This window comes from Castor canadensis, chromosome 11 (genome assembly GCF_047511655.1).
Source record: "Castor canadensis chromosome 11, mCasCan1.hap1v2, whole genome shotgun sequence".
NCBI lineage: Eukaryota > Metazoa > Chordata > Mammalia > Rodentia > Castoridae > Castor > Castor canadensis.
The window spans coordinates 94,941,958-94,961,331 of record NC_133396.1 but is presented as its reverse complement, the minus strand read 5'-3'; the positions used below and the strand labels follow the sequence as shown (position 1 = coordinate 94,961,331).

General features: G+C 43.0%; 1 protein-coding gene across 7 annotated transcripts in view; it reads right to left on the bottom strand.

The window, feature by feature from the left end:
- Nucleotides 1-254: 254 nt before the first annotated feature.
- Ildr2 (immunoglobulin like domain containing receptor 2) overlaps nt 255-19,374 on the bottom strand; it is a 60,851-nt gene continuing 41,731 nt past the window's right edge. For all 7 annotated transcript variants that reach the window (XM_074047586.1, XM_074047587.1, XM_074047590.1 and 4 more), the window contains 4 exons: nt 13,665-13,778; nt 9,254-9,470; nt 7,576-8,248; nt 255-6,134 (listed from right to left, as the gene is read on the bottom strand). In XM_074047586.1, coding sequence (XP_073903687.1) covers nt 6,099-6,134; nt 7,576-8,248; nt 9,254-9,470; nt 13,665-13,778 — 1,040 coding nt within the window. In that variant the 3' untranslated portion in view covers nt 255-6,098. The remainder of the gene's footprint in view (nt 6,135-7,575; nt 8,249-9,253; nt 9,471-13,664; nt 13,779-19,374) is intronic.

Below are 19,374 nucleotides of genomic sequence, written 5' to 3'. Positions count from 1 at the left end.
ATCTCCTCCTGAACATTAGTGCAGTACCTGTGTCATCAGAATTTATCCAGGCCACAGCTCACTAAGGTCTGCAAAACACACACCAGGCTCTGTTGGCACCTGCCTCCCCTACAATCCCACAATAGTTATTACTCTACAGTGTGTATTTACAACATTCTGAGGGGGGCGTGTACTTCATGATTCTTGTGGAGGTCATTTAATGTCCAATCATGATGAGCACCGTCATGTTAATTATGAGTTCTTGATAACAAAAGTAGATGAAAATGCTTTATTTAGTTTAAAACATTACAACCAAATCTACTTTGTATGTCTGACATAGAAAAAAAATCATGTGCAACAGTGATAGAAACCTTTCAGTTTTGATGTCACAGACAAGGCACAAAAACAACTGGGCAGGTGACTCTCATGAAGCAGATTTCTGCCCCTTTGTCCCACTGTTTCTTATATTCTCTTGTTCTTTATTCCCACAGTATACTTCTCGAGGGGTAGCGTCTAATACCTTTGCAATAAACTGGCTTTTCTTAAAGTCAAGGTAAGAGAGAAGCTATGTCTTTTTTAGCCTTCCAAGAAGAAATGAGTCAGACCACATTTACCTTGTGTCCAGCCAGTCCCACCAAGAAACTGTTAATAAAACTTTTAACTAAACTGTTACAACTTTCTCCTTCTCACTTTCCTTGTCTTCCTCTAGATGCAACCCCTCTTAGTTCTACCTAAAATCTCGAAATGTGGTGAAGATGCCTGATATTTTCTTCATAAGCAGCTCCTGCCCCCAACCCTGGAATTCCAAGTCCAAATTAATCTGTAGTTTGGCTCAGATACTCCTCTTTGAGAAGGATTCCAAACACTGCAGTATATATTTGTCAAAGCCTTTTCCCCTCATAGCATGGCTACTGAAAATGAAACTCTCCCAAGGAAGCCACCCCCTCATAGAGCAGCCTTCCAGGAATGGTTCTTGGATGGATGAAGCAGCAAGTGTCTGTCTTCACAGCCTTATGCCATCAATGACATATGAGTGAGCACTGAGTTCAGAATTCTTCTCAGCACATGTCTGGCTGTGAAGAGAGTAAGCCAGAGTCCAGTCCCTGGTATTACAGAAATTAGAAAGAACTGTAGACAGTCAGAAGACCTGGCTCTATGACTTTGAAAGCCATTTGTCTATAAGTGAATCACTCAGCTTTTTCTGCCCGTTTTACATTCAGTGTAACAGGATGACATCCAATCTGCTTCTATCATAGAGCTTGATGTGAGGTTCAAATGAGCTAATGCATATGAAAGTGGTTTGTAAACAGTAATGCATCATAAAAATAATATGCATGTTATTAGAACTGGTCTTCTCACCACCCTCAGGCTTCTGCTTAAAGCAGCACAGCATTATCCGTGCTCCACACTGATGTCAAAAGCCCCTATTTCCAGCTTTAGTGGTCATTTTCCCAGGTGACTAGGAGGAAGGATCTTGGCAGGAAAAAACAAAGCAAAACTTGGCACTTCTTTTCTTCTAGGACTTTAAGTACATTGGCTGCTATTTTTGTGAATTTGGATTTCTGTATCTTATAATTCAATTTCAGACTCCTATAAGACTCTGGCAACACTTAATTCTGATTTTGGAAGGAATTACAATGTACATTTTATTATTCTTGCCCACCCACTTTGGGTCTTAAGATGGAAGTGATGTTAACTAGCAAGGCTGATAATTTGTATGCTTTTTAAAGATGATTTACATTTGCCATTTCCCCAGTGGCTTCCTTTCTTTCTATTCATGATCCAAGTTTTTCTCAGAATCGCATCAAGGGAATGAGAAAATTACCTGTAATTCTTGTTGTCTGATCTGAGACTGTCATAACAGCTCACTATTCTAGGAGTGGAAACATCAGGAGCAGGCACCTGGTGAGGGTTCCTAACTTCACCTTTCTTTCTTACACACTGTTTTCCCTGTTCTGGATTCTGGTAAACCAGTCCCCAGGGTCACAGTCAGACTGCTTGGTGCCTCATCACTGCCAGCCCCAAGGGAGTAGGAGGGATCTCACCAGGATATTTGAAGAAAAAAATTCCACAGCCCAAGGAAGCCTCAAGGACAGCTGTTTGGGCTGCAGCAGAGGTATGATCCAGAACACTTCCCAGTGCATCTGATCACAAGGACTCTCCCATAATGCACATTCCAGCATAAATCCTGGCTCCAGATTCACCCAATCTCCAAGGCAGGACCTAACAACAATGCCTTTAACAGTAGCAGCCAAGTAATTCTCATGGCCAGGCAATTTTGGAAAACACCAATCCAGTAGGAAAGTCCTATAGGGTGGAAGTCTACAGACCTAACAGGTTTGTGACTTTACTAATGGGAGTGACAGTTTCTCCATCTATTAAAAAAGGGGGGTGAATAACAACGAATGTGTTACTTCAGACTCTCTTGGAGGCTATGTAAGATCTAGTCAGATTTTTATATGAAGTTTTGCAGACAATTAGAAATATATAGAGATGTGACTCTGTGCCTTGGGCTTGGGTGGCAGCCCCTTCCCATTCTAGAGAGCCCAGGCTCACGCCAAGTACAAAGTGAGGGTCACAAGAAAGGAGATGAGAGGCCCACCCTTCTGCAAGACCTGCTTGTATTAGTGAAAGTGGAAGCAACACCTCAAACTGAAGGACTGAACTCCTGGAGAAGCAGATGCTGACCTGGGTGGAAGAGCCAACTTGCACTGCCAGGTCCATACCAAATGTTCCCATCTTCCTAATGAGTCTTCTATGCATGGCCTAGATAAGTAGTCCATCATCCACCAGGGGACACCTGCTTCTACACTCCCTCCTCCACCGCATCCCTGACTCAGCTGTGACTCACAGGCAAACACAGCAGCTTCTGCATCATCCTTCTGGGCTCCCTGAGGCTCATTCCTCCCTGTTCCAATTCACCTCTTTTCAGTTCAGACTTGAAGACTGGCTTTTCAGATCTTTAAATGGAATGAATGGACAAACACACATACACAACACTTAAATATCAAAATATTCCCATGTAAAATTTAAAAAGACTAAATCTCTGGGTTTATTATAATTTATCCATAGCACTTCTTCCTGTCATATGAATAAAATCTCCTAATTCTTTCTTGGGCATGTCTTATTTTCCCTCATAAATTGGAGAATCCCAATGGACAAAGACCATGTCTTACACAAGACTTATTCTATACTCTAATAAAACCAAGAAGGAAGTTAGCATGTATAGGCACTTCCTACGCAGGACACACTATTCAGAGAAGCAACAAAGGAGCATGTAGAAAAGTCAGGGGTAGGGAGGATAGCTAGCCTAGCTTTGTCTATTCAACCTTATCTTCTGTCTACATTCCCCAAAACAACTGCTTTTTCTCTCTACTGAAGGCCTGAAAATCTGAGTGATTCATGCAGCCCTACAGAGAACAACCTGGTTCCACCCCCACCCAGGTTATTTCAATAGCCTACTATTTTCTTTGCATTTTTTATTGTCAGTCTATAGTTTTGTTGTCTTTGGAATTGCAGGTTTCCAATTTTAATAATTCTTTCCCATTGCTCCTCTCAACCTTCACCAACATCATACATGCCCCTGGCTTTAAAAAGCAATATATTTGGTCTCTGCAGCTGGTGCTATGGGGCTCTTTGGTGGTGAGAAGCCTAACACAGTGCTCAGTATAAAGTGATAATAACTACTGCAGCTATCTAGTATTCTCCAAAATTGCCTGAGCAAGTTGAAATCCAAAGCTGGTGACTAAGAAATGGTGTTTTTCAAAATCATACTGATTGGGGCCCAACAGATAGACCAGACTTAGGCTTTCTGAGGCCAGGGACACCAGTAGATCTAAAACTCAGCACCAGGATTATGGCTTGTGTCTTCTAGCCCTTGGACATGCCAGCACTGGGCTGAACTGTCCTCCTGGTTCCTCTAGGGCAGGTCAAGGCAACCCTGAAGTCCTTAGTAGGACAATTCTCTTACAAACAATGATAGCAGCTCATTCCTCTGACTTTCCCCCAGCAGCTTCTTTATAACATTGCACAAGTAGGACTTATTTTTGGAAATGCCATGAAATAAAATGGATACTAATGGAATGGTACTTGGAGTTCCAGTCAGGAAGCTCTGGAGATGACCAAGTTGATGCTGGCCAGTCTTCTTCAGAGGTTGTATATAGATCCATAGATAGGGAATTGACCACTGCTGGATTAGGGGATAGAAAAGTCAAGCATCATCATCCTCCAGTGATTTGACCCAAACAACATACCATCATGGGGTGAAAAGTTTTGACGGAATGTCCCACAGCAAAGTGGAAAGTTGTGATTAAAAAGTCTGTCAGAGAATTTGGAGACTGTGAGACTCCTACAGTTGATGGGAATAAGGGATTCATGGCTGAACACTCCAACAAGAAGAATTTTGTCCTTGAAGAGAAATAAACATAGAGGGTGTGCCAACTTCTTGTGCTTCCAGTAAGAATCCAGTTTGGGATGGGCTCAGCTAGGCAGTTCTGTTGGTCTTGGCTGGACAATCATGTGTTTGCAATCAGCTGAGAGTTGATAAGCTGTCACATATAGTGGAATGGGTAATGAGGCCCTTTACTCTCATCATGCAAAAAGATGGTCCAAGCTCATTCACCTGGTGGTGGTTGCAAGATTCCCAAGAGTAGCAAGAAGAGGACAAACCCTATGGACAAGAATTTTTCAGGTCTCTGCTTGTGTCACATTTGCTGTTGAACCACTGGCAAAATCAAATCACATGACCATCTCCGGAGTCAAGGGGTGAAAAAAAAGACTGCACCTCTTGACAAAGAGGGGAGGGCTTACTGTCACTTTTGCAATCTATACAAAGTACCCAATCCAAAGGCTTCTAGTTTGGGATTTAAGCAAAACCTATCATCTAGGCAAAGGTTGGAATAGGAAGCACTCCCTGCTGAGAAAACAATATCCTTCATCTCCCTAAAGGTATCTGTAGTGGTATCCCAGTGAAGCCAAGAGATGCAGGCTCAACATTTCTGGTGTCCTGTGATGGTAGAACCAGGATGGCAGAATAATTCATGGTAGATTAAGTACAAAACCAGAAAAGACTGAGTGGCATTTGTGAGGAAAATGGCTCACATTCAGAATACAGTGAGGGTGTTGGTGTTGCTCACAGTGGTGAGCATAGCTGCCTTCCAAAATACAGTGAGACCATATTTAACTTTCCTCTTACATTCCTTCTCATTCCTTACGCTACATACTGCTTTCTCCCATTTTTCTCCCTCTTCTCTTCCATGTGTGTATTCCATGCATTTATCAAAGGCTTCTGATGACAACCTAACCAGAGTGCAGAGGAAGGCAGAGCTCTTGTACGGCACCAACCTGTGGAAAGTTCAGGAAGGGAGGGAGAGACGAGCCCTTAAGATTCAAGACTCAGATGTTGATACGTACAGCAGAAAGAGAAAAAGCAGTTTTCATCCTTAGGATGGAAAAAGAAATACCACTTAGATAGCTTTCCAAAGTGCTATATTCTGTTTTATCTCAGCCACTCAAGAATTGTGATTCAGAACAGCAAACTGAAGTCATTTCTGTGATTGTCCAGGAGGTCACGGACAGTGAGCTTACCAAAGGCCTTCTGATTTTAGTGTAACAACAGTCACTGACCAGTGACTGGGAAGCAGTGGGGTAAAAGGTATATTTTACCTTGAAGTTATCTTCCCTTGTTAGCAGAAGGCTGTCTTCTATTAGTACTAATGAATTCTTAGGTCTCTAAGCACAGAATAGGAGGTTTAGAAAAGCATACTGTAGGCATAGGCAATTTCTGGAGATTAGTTGTCCAGAGCTAACTCCCTTTCAGTCCTGTCTCCACTAGGGAAAGAGGATGGACAGAATAAACTCTGCAGGTGAGAAACTGCAGGTGGAACGTTTTCACATGCCACTGTTTTCTTGATAAGTTTCTCAAGCTAGTTAGCTGGGCACTGAGGTTTGGAATCAGGCTCCCTTATAGGATGCCTCCCATCCTTGGCCAAAGCAGAGTTCAGCAAATCTTCTAAGGTGGTGATCAGAGAAGGTCCTGGGCCTGCTGGCTCTTGGATTTGTATCTTATCTCAGTAGTTTGTGACTCACTTCTAGTCTTCCAGAGAGATGTCTTGAAAACATCAGACCACAAGGGACATCCTTGTTGGAAAGTCACTCTGGGGAAAAGCAGAAAGAATCCAACATTAAACCACAAACTGCATAAAGAAAGCAAAGAACACAACAGACGGTTCACTAGGCAGAGTCCACAACCTATGCAAAGCCGGGCATACCCTAACTCTAAGGACACTTCGTTAGCTTTGTGATGATTGTTCTTAAGCCTCAGGTGGTGCTGAAGCCAACAGACGTCAGACAGAAGTTAGTTCCGTAGCCACAGAATAACTTCTCATACCCTTAAGGATAAGCCCAGGATTTATAGCTTCACAACAGCAACTTACAGTGTTGAGCCATAAACCTAAAACCACTTGAAAATTTCTTTCCTACTCACAGTAATTTGGTAATTGCATTCTTCTATTTAAAAACAACAAAATTCTTCAACATATTGAACAATATAATAGTTTTTTGGGTGAGTTAATAATAACGTCAAACTTTTCTCTGTTCATATTCCTTCTCCCCAAACTACACACTAAAGAAAATGGTCAGGGCTGGGGATGTAACTCGGAGGTGCAGCGCTTGCCTCACACAAGCAACGTCATGGTTCAGCCCCAGCATGAGGTGGGGGCAGCCCACTCTGGAATCATGAAAAACAAACTGGCAAGGAGGCAAGGTAACTGGACACAGGCTCTTGAGCATGGAGAGTGGTATCCAAAGCATGGTGGCCAATGATACTTTGGCAACTCACAGTGGACATCTGTGACTGTCCTCCGATGTGAGCGCTAAGGGGCAGGGCTCACTTTCAGAGGCTGAGGGATAGAATGGTTTGTTTTGGGGATTTAAAGAGCAAGCAAAAAAAGTCTATATAAGGCCATTTACAAAAGAAATAAGGAATGGGGCAGGGGCCAAATGATTTCTTTCACATGTACAAGCACGGTACACAGTATCTATTAAAAAAAAGAAGAGGAAAGAGGTAAGCTGTCCTTTGTAAACATCAGTAGCTCCTAACCTTTGGAGGAAACCTGATGCAAGCTACAAATCCTCACCCCAAGGGGGCAGGAGATGGGGAGTACATGAAAGTATGTACAGAACATTCTGCACACAGACCACAGAAGCCCAGGTAAAGGCCTGTAGTAGTGATGGCACCTGAAATCCCCGGTGCTAAATGCTTTATAAAGCTGGTTGTTACTTGACTAAATGACCTCTGTAAAATCATCTATACACCATCCTCCTTCCTCCTCCTCCTTCTTCTTCTTCTTCTTTTTTTTTTTTTTAAACTTTCCAGGGACCCCGCACTTACTTCTTTCACCTGACCCTGGATAGAGTTGGTTGAAAAGAACCCCAGCCTAACATCACTGGGCAGATTTTTTTGAAGCAGGACAGCAGGGCTCCCTTACCCTGACTACCATCTGGCATTTCTGGGTCGGGGGCCCTTGCACCCTGCCCTTCCTCGCTGCCCCAGCCCAGCCCAGCTCAGCCCTTGGTCAGCACCCGGTGCAGCCTCACAGTTTTCTTGGTGGGCTCCTTTTTCCTCCTCTTCTCCGAGTTGCTGTGGTAGGGCAGGTCGCGGCTGCGGTACGACGGACCTCGGCTCAGTTCCAGCTCGCTGTAGGGCGGCAGTGTGTCTTCGGGTGCGTCCTCTTCGTCGCCGTCCGAGGCGCCCGCCTTGTAGGTGGCCGGCGGGGACCAGGCGTAGTAGGAGGCGCTGCGCTGGCTGAGCTGCGCGCTCAGCTTGGACGGCGTCTCCAGGCTGCCCCCGCGGCTGGCGCCCTCGGGCCGCGGCTGGCGCTCCAGCACGCTGCTCAGGTACGAGTGGTCGTACTTGGGCGCGGTGCCGGGCGTCCGGCTCACCAGGCGCGGCAGGTGCGCATCCTCGGTCGGCCGCCGGCGCGGGGGGCTGTAGGACCAGCCGCGGTCCGCGTCGGTCAAGGGCTCGCGACTGCGGCTGCGCTGGCTGTAGTATTCCTCCAGGGAGCCGTCCTGGTAGAAGACCCCGTGCGCCCGCGACTCGGCGCGCTCGAAGCGGCTCCCGCCCCGGGCCTCGAGGCTAGTGCCATTGGCGCGCCGGGGCCGCTGGCCGTAGGAGTCCGCGAAGGCCGCCAGCTCGTCCATGGACACGGCTGGCACCCCCGTGGCGAAGTTCTTCCTGGACAGCATCTCTGATTTGGAGCGCTGCTGGCTGCGGGCAGAGGAGTCATTGGTTAGTGGACTGAACTCCTGCCGTGCGCAAAGCAGGGAGCATGAGTTCTGGGGCTTGGGTCCACAGACTACTGTCCCAGGTCTAAGCTTTGCGTCAGGCTGGATTAATTATCTTGGGCACGTCTCATGTCTCATAATGTCAAGTGAGACAGCAACCGTGTATATATCTTAGGAGTTTGTCTGAAGGATCAAAATGGAGTTGTGCCCCTGAAAATACTTGCTTATCTGTTAAGTGCTGAAACATGCATCGGGGCCTTTTTCTGAGCAGTAGGATATGACCTCTGATTGACAAAACACCACCCTTAAAGCCAGAGCAAGTAGCAATGCACATAGCTGTGGCCCAAGGAGACTAATATTTGTTGACACACAGAGAGACCTAGTCTTCTCTCAAAGCCAAGGGCCAAGTTCCCTCTTTAAGGCAGGAGGCAGAGGGACCGCTGCAGTTGGAAAGAGAAAGGCAATGTCTACTGTTCTTCAAAGTTAAGGAGAAGTAAATGGTGAACGTGTCAGTCAGGGGGAATGGTCACATACACTGGATAAAACTGCAGCCTGCCCTAAATCATTGGTCTTATCAAACTAGGTAAGTTTCTGTCTCCCCATCATAAAATAACAGCTCCCTTTTAGAACTATGAGAATTAGATACAATATTATAAAGTGATGGTCTTTTACCTTTCACATAACAAATGATCAAAAATGATGGAGATGATGGATAGGTGGGCATTTTTATGGGTTACAGGATAAACTACATGAAAAGGGCAGAGATAATGACAAGATTCATTAAGGAGCCTTGGTGTATTTCAAAAGGCCTTGAATGATTACTTCCACTCATAGTGCCACAAGGGCATAATAAACTGAGAAAGGGACATTCCATAGCCTATACAAAAAGATGTGGCAGAATAACCTAGAATGGGAGAGCGATGCTATCAGGTAACAATAGCCTCAGGTTTAACCTGCCTTCTGGCTCCTGCCCTCTCAGGACCATCACCTGTGCCTAAAGCTCTCCTGATCCTCTTTTTTATACTCCATGGCTGAAGGCCCCCGGCTGGCCCCACTGCTGCCTGCCATGACACCTGACCAGTAGTCAGTGTTGCTCTCCAAGTCCCCAGACACAGGGAACTGCTTGCTTCGCATCTGATGGTAAGACTGGCGGAAACTGGTGTCCTCTTCATGCAGGGAGCTGAGTTCAGAGATGGCGTTGTTATCTGCAGGGACAAAACCAAGCATGACAGAGCACTCTACATTAAACGGGAAGGGAGTTCAGTAAGGGCTGAGACCAGAGGCTCTAGAAATTCCTGCCTGAAGGCCTTGGTCTTAAGGCTATCAAGACCTGCGCTATTGGTATTATGTTCCTAATTCAGCAGGAACTGGCTTTGGTTCAAACCCAACATGCTTACAGAGAGGGCGGCTTCCTACATACTCTGTTCTTGGAATAGGAGGACAATTGTTTTTGTTCTACCTAAGGCAGCCTTCCCAGAACTCAGGCTTTCCGCAGCTGGCCTCCTAGTACATCATCATCCTTACTCAAATGTTTTTCTTTGTCTTGCATAATGCTATAATGAGCCATGATGGTCCCAGGCATGTCGGACCAAAGGGGACCAAGAGGAAAGCCACCGATCATACCATCCACCCTACTGGCCCAATCTCAAAATGGGGCCTTGACGGCCAGTATTGCCACATGCATTAGAAGAACCTCATTCTGCCCTCTTTCAGCTGTATTCTTCCCAAAAAAGCAAGAAGTTAAGGTCAAGACCAAGTATACCTCCCTTTTAGACTGTGCTCACCTAGGAATCTGTAATAGCCTGCTCAAGTCCACTTCTGAGGCCTGGGTAGGCCTCTTTCCCCTCCCAAAGAATATTCCAGGTGTGTCTAACCATGAGTGGCGAGACCAGGTGTTTGGAGGTAAGAAGAAAAGCAGGGTGGGCTGCCCTATGGCCTATGCTACTTGCGCTCTGGTGCCAGCCTAAAAATGCAATGGGGGGTGTTTAGCCACAGTTTTCTCATTTCCTAAGTATATTTTTGCAGAAGCACTTGTGAACAAGGATTAGAATCACAGCCTGGAAAGAAAAAGGAAAAAAAAGGAAAGTTCTATTTATTTATAGAACTTTCAAATGTATTGAATTTCATTTTATTTAAAAAATAAACCTAGTGAATCTATTTGCAACGTAACTGAATCCATTTGTTTTCCAAGTCTTTTAAGACATCAAAAATATTATTAAAAACAACAGTTAAGATTTAAACAGCAGCTAGATTTAAGGCCTAGCTATTGAGCAAGCGGGAAGCCAAGATGTGGAAAACACAAATATGTGTCTTAGGTTCCATTCTGCTCCCCCGCCAACTCCCAATAGTCAGAGGAAGAACATAAGTTTTACTAGGGTCTTTATGCCCACCATAAGTACTCCTCCCAGTCCTGTCTCACCAGGGACACAGCATTTACCATGAATGCCATTCAGTTTACTCATATGATCAGTTGGTTTTCAATTATAATCTAATTTTTAAACTTTTCTGCCTCTCAAGGACAATGGTCTATTTTAAAGGAAAAATAACTCACATTCTATTAATGAAATCTGGAGCATTCCCTCCTGATTCCTATGAATTCCAATTTCCTAGGAACCATACAGAAAAGAACTCTAAAATGCACCCAGTTAGACCATTGAACAACAATATTGTTGGCTCAGAACTTTCATTAAACTTCAGGGAATTCCCAACTCTTTTCCATTTCTCTAGATAGTAAGGGCTTATCACTGTTCAACCATTCGTAGTATAAACTGTTCAGGACGTATGTTACACTAAAGTTTCTGCCAAGTTGAGGACCAACATCAACATAAGGACCAGGGAATAAATGTTTCAGATCTTGTGAGCCACAGTGCTGTAACTATTCAATTCTGCCATCTTGGCATAAAAGCAGTCATAGAAGATAATAAGTGAATTGGTATAGCTGTGTTCTAATAAAACTTTATTAACAAAAACAGAAATTGAAATATTTTTGGCTCAAGGGATATTCTTTTTTCTGACCCTTGCTCTAGAATTCACAGACTAACATCAAGGAGCAACCCACCACTATAAGGACAAGGCAAAGGAAGGTCAGATTGTCTAGCAAATTCATGAGCCTTCAAAGGACTTCAAACTTGCAATTCTCATAGAATCTATGTCTCCCCTGCCACAACCTGAAACCATCAGATCCATTTTATAATACAATTTTTCAAAATTGTCCCTTGCATGATCTACTCTAGAGTTTACTTGCTCTTTAGGATCAGAACCAACCTCTCAAAGTAGAGTGAACTATATTCCGGCTTCATTCTGGGCAGTTATTAATGCCAACTTGTAGGTGCCAGGTGATCTGGGTTCCAGTCCTGGCGCTAATTCTGAGTACTGGGGCTGGTTACTTTCCCACCCTGTCTCATTTTTCTCCTCTGTAAAATGAAGGAGGTATATTCAACAACCTCAGAGTCCCTTCCAGTTCCAGTGATCTAGAGCCCTATAAGCAAGAAGGCCATGGTCTCAGGAGAAACTATAGCCATAGAGCCACCTGCAGTGTGCTTAAAAGTTTCTTGTGTACACATCATGTTAGAAATAAAGTCAGTGGTGATCCATTTTCAAGGCAAAGCATTTGACCATTGTTTGCATATCAGCTTACAGATGTTGGGGGTGGGGCAACTGATACCAGATCTTAAACTGGGAGGGGTAAATCACATAGGTAAAAACTGTGTATGTGCAAGAAGACACATAGCACAGGGAGACTTTCCTGCCACAGGAAGAGGTGGATCACACTTCTAAGAGATGACCATTCCTAAGAGAGGCATATTTTAAAATATGCCAATAGGAATTAGGTGACATCCTGGAAAAGAATGTAAACCCCATAGTGCTGAGCCAATGAGGAACCAGGGAAGGGACCTCCACGCTAGCAGTACATGCTTATTGTAACTGCTCTGGGTGTGCCTGGTTCACTACACACCCAATCTTGCAAGATTATCATTAAAGTCCCACTTCTGCTGTACTACTGGGTCCATTCTTTGAGTTTAGACAGGTGAGCATATTTTTCACAGATCATGCAACTGGGAATTAGGAAAGTTGCGTTTTGTTCTTGTTCTGTTACTGTACCCCTCTGGTCTTCTGTTCCCTCATCTGTATACTGTGCAAGTAGACATTAGACTCTCTCTAAGGTCCCCTTGGACTCTTAAGATTCTACTACCTTATGACCACCTGGCCCCTGGAGACAATTTAATCATGGTGGTCAGACAGGAAACATCACCTAAACTAGAATCCATTCTTTACTTTTGATCTTACTTGCTATCTTTTTCTCTGTGCTCTGATATTCACAGATTTCCTGCCCAGGCTTCCCCTTGATTTCTGACTCTATCTCTGGCCCCTTAGAAGGATCCATGACAACACTGTTACAACTAGCTTGTCAAGTGCAGTGACATCTGCATTCCTGACATTCCAATCTGGAGATGGTCTTTTTATAGTCAGTGCAGTGGGAGGATGCAGCAATGGATGCAACACAGACAGGATGAATTTAGAATTGCAAACTGGGTGGAATATGTTGTCCTTAATCTGAATAAAGCTCCTCTAGTCTGGGACTGTTTCCCCAACAACTCCATCAAGTCTCTCATTGGTTCCAAAAAGAGGAAGGTTCAAAGAAAATGTGGAGTGACCTCACTCCCATGCCTGCCAGCACCCTCTGATAATTAGCCCATCCACGTTAGGCCTGCCCTGTTCTGCCTCTCATGATAGACAGTAATTTGGAACCCACCCTAAAGAATCAGCTGTGTCAGCTGTAGAGTCTCCAAGGGTTTGGGTAAGTTAAGGGTTGGGGCTCCACCACCTACAGACTTAGTAATTAAAAGGTTCTTTGACAAAAGGAGCAGCCTCTTTGCTCACCCCTCAATCTTTGTGGTTGGGTATCTCAGAGGAATGCCAGCCTCTTTCCTCCAGATTCATTTGCCAGACTTATTCTTTCACTTTCATTGAGGTCTCCATGTGGCAAGTCAGCAGATGGGCTGTTCAATGCCAAAGCCCTTTGTGTTGGAAAAACTAGTACTAAAGCTCACACGTTAAGTCATTGTTTTGGATATCTCTTAAAGGAGGGAGCAAAGGGAAACTGTTTTAAGGAAACATTTCAAACTCCAGGATTTCATACCCACAGCAATCAGTACTGACTGCCCCAGGAAAGACACATCAAGAACCAAGGTGGTACTTGACTGCTCCACCCTTCACACCAGGGGTCCCTTTTGCTCTCTTCTGTATACTTGGAGTTACCTTCTTCAGTGGTGTTACTAGCACCCCTGCTGGTTCTGACCTTGCAAGCTCAGAGCTGCCAAGTTTGATAACACCCAAGTCCTCTTTGACTACTAAGTCCTGCGTGATGCACAGACCACATGAAAATAACAGATGCTTACATCTGCCTCTCATCCTTCTGGCTGGATCAAACTGAGCCAGCTCCTTCTCGACATAGTACAGGACCTTCATGGAGTCTCTCTCTTTATCAGCTTGGATCCGGTAACCTTTGCGAACTGTTGAGAAAAGCACAAGAAAGTGAGCTAGAAAAAAGGCAAATGTCAGGAAAAGGAGGTCTCCATTCATTTTTACCAAGTAGAAAACAGTAACAACTCATGTTGAAGTCACCCAGAAATAATAATCTATTCTTATTCATAGGGGGCTATACTTGAGATTCCCCCCTATTGGAGGGTATCACTGGAATGGAGGACCTGAAGGTCAACAACAAAATCCCACTGCATTATATTTTCAGTCATTTACACTCTCCTTCTTCTTCTGACCTTCTGTAACTCCACTTAAAGCTCATTTTCTCAAAGCTTTTAAGTTCCATGGCAAGAGTAGACTCACATTTTAAAAAGATCACTTTCTAGATTGAGGGCACATGTCATTCCATAGTCTGAGGTTCCTACCTTCACCTGGTAGGAACACAGATAATTTTAAAAGATTCCCAAATATCAAGGACTTGACAAAAGTGGCCTGAAAGCCTCTAGTTGCCTGGGAGGTGGCGCAAAACTTCCTTGAACTGTGTGGTGCCTAAGAGCTAATGTTAGATTCTAGAATATACACACGGTAGGACAAAACAAAATGCACAGCACACAGATTTCTAATCATGGCTCCATTTTATTTCTTTAGCATTTTCCTTTTAGGAAAAGAAATACCATATTTTAGACATGATTAATTCAACCTGCTGCTATGTGCTTATGGGCAGGTGGTGTTCTTTTCAGGACTTAATAAAAAGCAAAACTAAAGCAAGGGAGATAATCTCCTACATTTCAATCACTTATACTGTCAGAGCAAAGGGGATTTAAGCTCCAAACCATTTGAATATAAGTCTAGCCCAATGCCAGCCCCCAGGATGATCAGACATCAGAAGGCCTAAGGCACAGATAAGAGAAAGGGGGAAAATGAAAGAGAGAAGGGAATGATGGAATGAGGAAGGGATGACAATGGTAATTAGACATTTATTGGGCACTGACAATGTGCTAGGTACTGTGCTAAATTTGCTCCTCATGACCACTCAAGGAAGAACAGTTATCAGCCATGTTTTGTGGTCAAAAACTTTGGCTCAAAAAGACTGAAACAGAAAGATGGAACAATGGAAATCAGCAAAAGCCCTTCTGACGGGCTAGCAGTTGAGCTGCCCCTAATAATTATAAAAGAGCTCAAAGTGCTCCACTGATTATTCAATTACTCCTTTGTCCAGGAATAATTTGGTAGTGCCAGGGCTGGAACCAAGTAGCCTGGCTGACTGAAGCTTAACTCTATTAGAGTGCCTTGCCTCTCTAGAGTCTAGGAGGAGAGATAGTAAAAAAAAGTAGATGAAGACAGGACAGGGCTGGGTGCAGTGGCTCATGCCCATCATCCCAATTACTTAGGAAGTGGAGATCCAGAAGATCATGGTTCCAGGCCAGCTGGGAGGAAAAAAATGTTAGTGAGGCCCTATTTCAACAAATAAGCCTGGCATGGTGGTACATACCTATCATCCCAGCTACACAGGAGGTCACAGAGTAGGAAGACTGTGGTCCAAGACCAGCCCAGGCCAAAATGTGACACCCTAACTGAAAAATAACCTAAAAAGTAAAAAGGACTAGGGTGTGGTTCAAGTGGTAGAGTGCACCTGCCTAGCAAGCATGCAGCCCTGAGTACAAACCCCAGTACCACCAAAAAAAAAAAAAAAAAAAAAGCCAAGAAAGTAAAGCCCAGAGTAAGAAATGTTTTGGGGGTATGCCATGGGGTGTGTGGTCTGCGGCATGGTCCTGTCTTATGACCAGTAAGGCTCTGCAATGTATGGTGGAAGTGACTGACACAACCCCAACATTCCCTGTTCCTAAAGTAGGGCAAATCCCTAAGGAAAACCCATGACCATGTGTACCTCCAGGGAAAAGCCCTGCTTTATAGTCTCTGAACATGTTACTCTGGCTATGGACAAAACCCCACAAGCTATTGATGTGAAAAATGAAAATAAAACTTTCACAGCGCTCTTATCACACCTAGGCACTAAAGACAGAAGTCACCCACATACTCATTTGCAGGTGCACTGATTTTCCATATAAGAACATACTAGACCTCCATGTCCACTTCAAATTGTGAAATTATTTACAAACAATTAATGAGTCCCAGCACGTACTTTTTAGTGGTACCTTCTCCCAGAGGTTAGATCCGTAATCCTTATGCAGATGCAATTATTAGCAGAAATGATTTTATTTATCAACCTACCATTCTTCCATCTCTGCAGAGGCGTTTTCAGAGTAGTACAGACAGTTCAATTAAAATGCAATTATCCCACCGAACTGCTATGTCTGTACCGAGGCAGTTATGTCTAATGGATAAGGTGCAGGGTTGGGAAATGGGGAACTCGGTATCTTGTAGGCATGTTGCCACTAGTTTACTGAGGAGCCTCCAAAAAAGGAAGACCTGTCAGGACTCAGTGTTTGCATAATCTCTTCAAGAAGAGAGGAAAACCAAGACCAAATCAGTGGAGCTCTTTGAGCTCTCTGTAAATATTAGGGGAAGTTCAACTGCTACCCCAATTCAAAAGGTTTTCTCTGATTTTCATAGTTCTGTTTATGACTTTACATTTCAATCTTTTTTTCCTAACTTACAAGTCATTTAGTTTGAACTTTTATCATGGGCCTTAATATATTCTAATTTGCTTCAAGTTATTTATATAAATGCCTAATCTTCTCAAAGATTCTTGGAGGACAAGAATCCTTATTATTCAGGATCGTCATGTGCCTAGAGTGTGTTTTAGTACAGTAGGTCTTTAATAAATATTTGTTGAACTATTTGCAACCTGGGAATGGGTTGGGTGGGGTCAATGGTGTCTGTCTACAGACTATAAACTTCCTAAAGATAATTGCTAGATCTCTTTGTTCATGTCAGTATCCGTAGCACCTAGCATAGAGCCTGGCACATTATAGACACTGAAAACATTTGTATTCAAATGAATGAATGAAAGCATGAATGGATAAATGAATACAAACTGGAAATAGAATTACATTTTATGGATTACAAAGTATGGCTTATGAAACCATGTGGGTGGTTTATTACAGAATTTGGACCAGAGAAAGGTTTGAATGGTAGCCTGAGGAAACCACAAGGTTTAGGTAAATTTTGTGGTGATTATTATTGATGATCATTTTCTAAGAACACTAGCATGTTTGTAGGCATTAGAAGTGGTCTACTTTACCTGTAGCAATGGCTTTATCTAAGTCTATTTAATAAGTGAAGTGCTTTTATGGTAACATTCAGTGATACTAAGATAAAGGTCATGGGGGGTGGGCTGTTGGAAAAAGGTACTATGTATCAGCTGTCCCCTGGGGGAGAGAGATGGCAGCCATGCTGAGCAACAATTGGAAGATCCTTAGTTAACTGCAACTTGGACTGGAGCTTAGATTGTTTTCTGTATCATTAGAAAAATTACACTACTCATTATGATTCAAATTTGATTGTGTTATCAGGTCTTTGAAAAGTCACAGTAACTTCAAATGAAGTTGGTAGTTTTGGCTTTCAACACTGGCATTATAAAGAGACTTTACCATGTTAGATACGTTCAGCTTTGACTTCTAAGTCACAGCAGCCCATGACTTCAGGGGTTTAAATTCCTTTAATTTGTCAAAAACAACAGACAAAATATTGATCTTTAGACTTTGGGGTCATTATCCATTTTGTTTCAGTAGCTAAAAATAAAGGCAATTCTCCCTTTAAAGGGTTTAGGAGTTTTTATAAATGGTAAGTTATAAGTTTCTACAGCACACTAAATTATTCTCATTCTGATAGAATCTGGCTCTGTGCCACACATGTGCTCAAGAGCATATGAATCACCACAAAACATTTTTGATCCCTTCTCTCCAAAGACATGATTCTCCTCTCTGACCCTGCATCATAGAACCATTTTGTCATATACTACCTCTTATTTCCTACTCATTTTATTTTCATTCACAAGGTCCCAGAAGCTACCCTGCTAGACTATAAATTCCTTGAGAGCAGGAAAAACTTGTCAGTATTTATGAAATGTTTCTTGATTTGAAGACATACAGAGTTGATTTTTATTGGCAATTTGTCTGAAGATCAGAGAACTCTTTGATGTGTATGATGATATTTTAATAAGAAATGTCCTAGACTATTGGCCAAAGTACAGCATATCTGGAAAATTATTTTTTCCTGGTAATGTTTCAGTTTAGGGTCAATGGATGATTTATTTCTGTTTTCAAGTTCAGTCTAGTCTAAGTCATTTTGTTGGTGTGGCTCTTCATACTTCAGCTCCTCTATTATTGACTTTGCCAACTTTGATTCTGAATTACTCCCTTTGGTGTACCTATAATTTCAAAAACTTATGTTGTTAAAGAATTTGAGCTGATACTTTTGACCCAATTAAGGCTCAACTATTTTTCAGTTAATTTTCCCTTTCCAGCCAAACTCCAACTTACAAGACTTCCAAAAAAAAAAATTCTCTGAGGTAGACTTCCATGGATATAGCCTTGTTCTTCCTGTCCTATCTAAATGAGCTAAGTAAGGCTGTTTATGGATGATGGAACAGCTGCCAGATTCCACCCCCAGGGTGACAGCAGCTCAATTGTGGGAGAAATGACTCTTAAAATTTGCATATTCTCTGTATACATACAGTAGGCATATATATATATAGACACATATCCTTATTAATTTTGAAAATGGCATTTGAAAACCCTACTTGTCTACTCAATTCTTTTGCAAGAAGGATTAGTGGAGTCTAGGTAGATTGAAATAAAATGGATTAGAGCAAGGCAAGTGTAGATATAGAAAGACCAGGCAGGAGATAATTGCATTAAGCAAGGCAAGAGGCAATCACAGGGAGGACTGGGAGTAGAGAGAGAAGAAAATAAGCCAATTTAAGGTTATTCTGAGATAAAATCTGAAGGACTTGGTGACCAATTAGATAAAGAAAGTGAGGGATAAAGAATTTGGATGAAGTCCCTGACTCTGGCTTGGACTGCTAGGGGGACAATGATGCCATCCACTAAGATAATACATGTAGAATCTGGATTGAAGTGAAGAAGCTGTAGATTAATTTACTTTCCTAGAGACCATTTAAGTGTCAGGTGAAATTGTCCTGAGACAACCAGAAATATGAAACTCAGGAATGGAAGAGAGGTGGGAAATAATTGTTGGGAGTCATCAGCATGAAGATGAGGGCTGAAGCCATAGAAGTAGACATTTCCTTGGGAGATTTCCTTGGGAGAGGACCACAGACAAAACAGGAACACCAACATCTGGAAGATAACAAAAGAAGAGCACTCAGCATATAGAGAGATTGGTAGAAAAACAATACAGTGTTGAGAAAGGCAGAGATGATTGGGTCAGAAATGGCAAATGCTTTTGAGAAGTGAAGGGAAGTAAGGACTGGAAGTATCTATTAGATTTAGCAATCAAGCAGTGTTGGCAAGAGCTGGTTTCTGAAGTGGTGAAAAGTAATAGCAAGATGGGAAGTTAGTTGAGGAGTTAAGAGCAGAGGGAATGGAGACATTGAATGTTCAAAATTCTTTCAAGGAGTTTGGCTGTGAAGAGGAGGAAACGGAAGGGAAGCAACATCAGAAGACATTTTGCAAATTGCTGTTGTATTCTAATTGGAGAGAT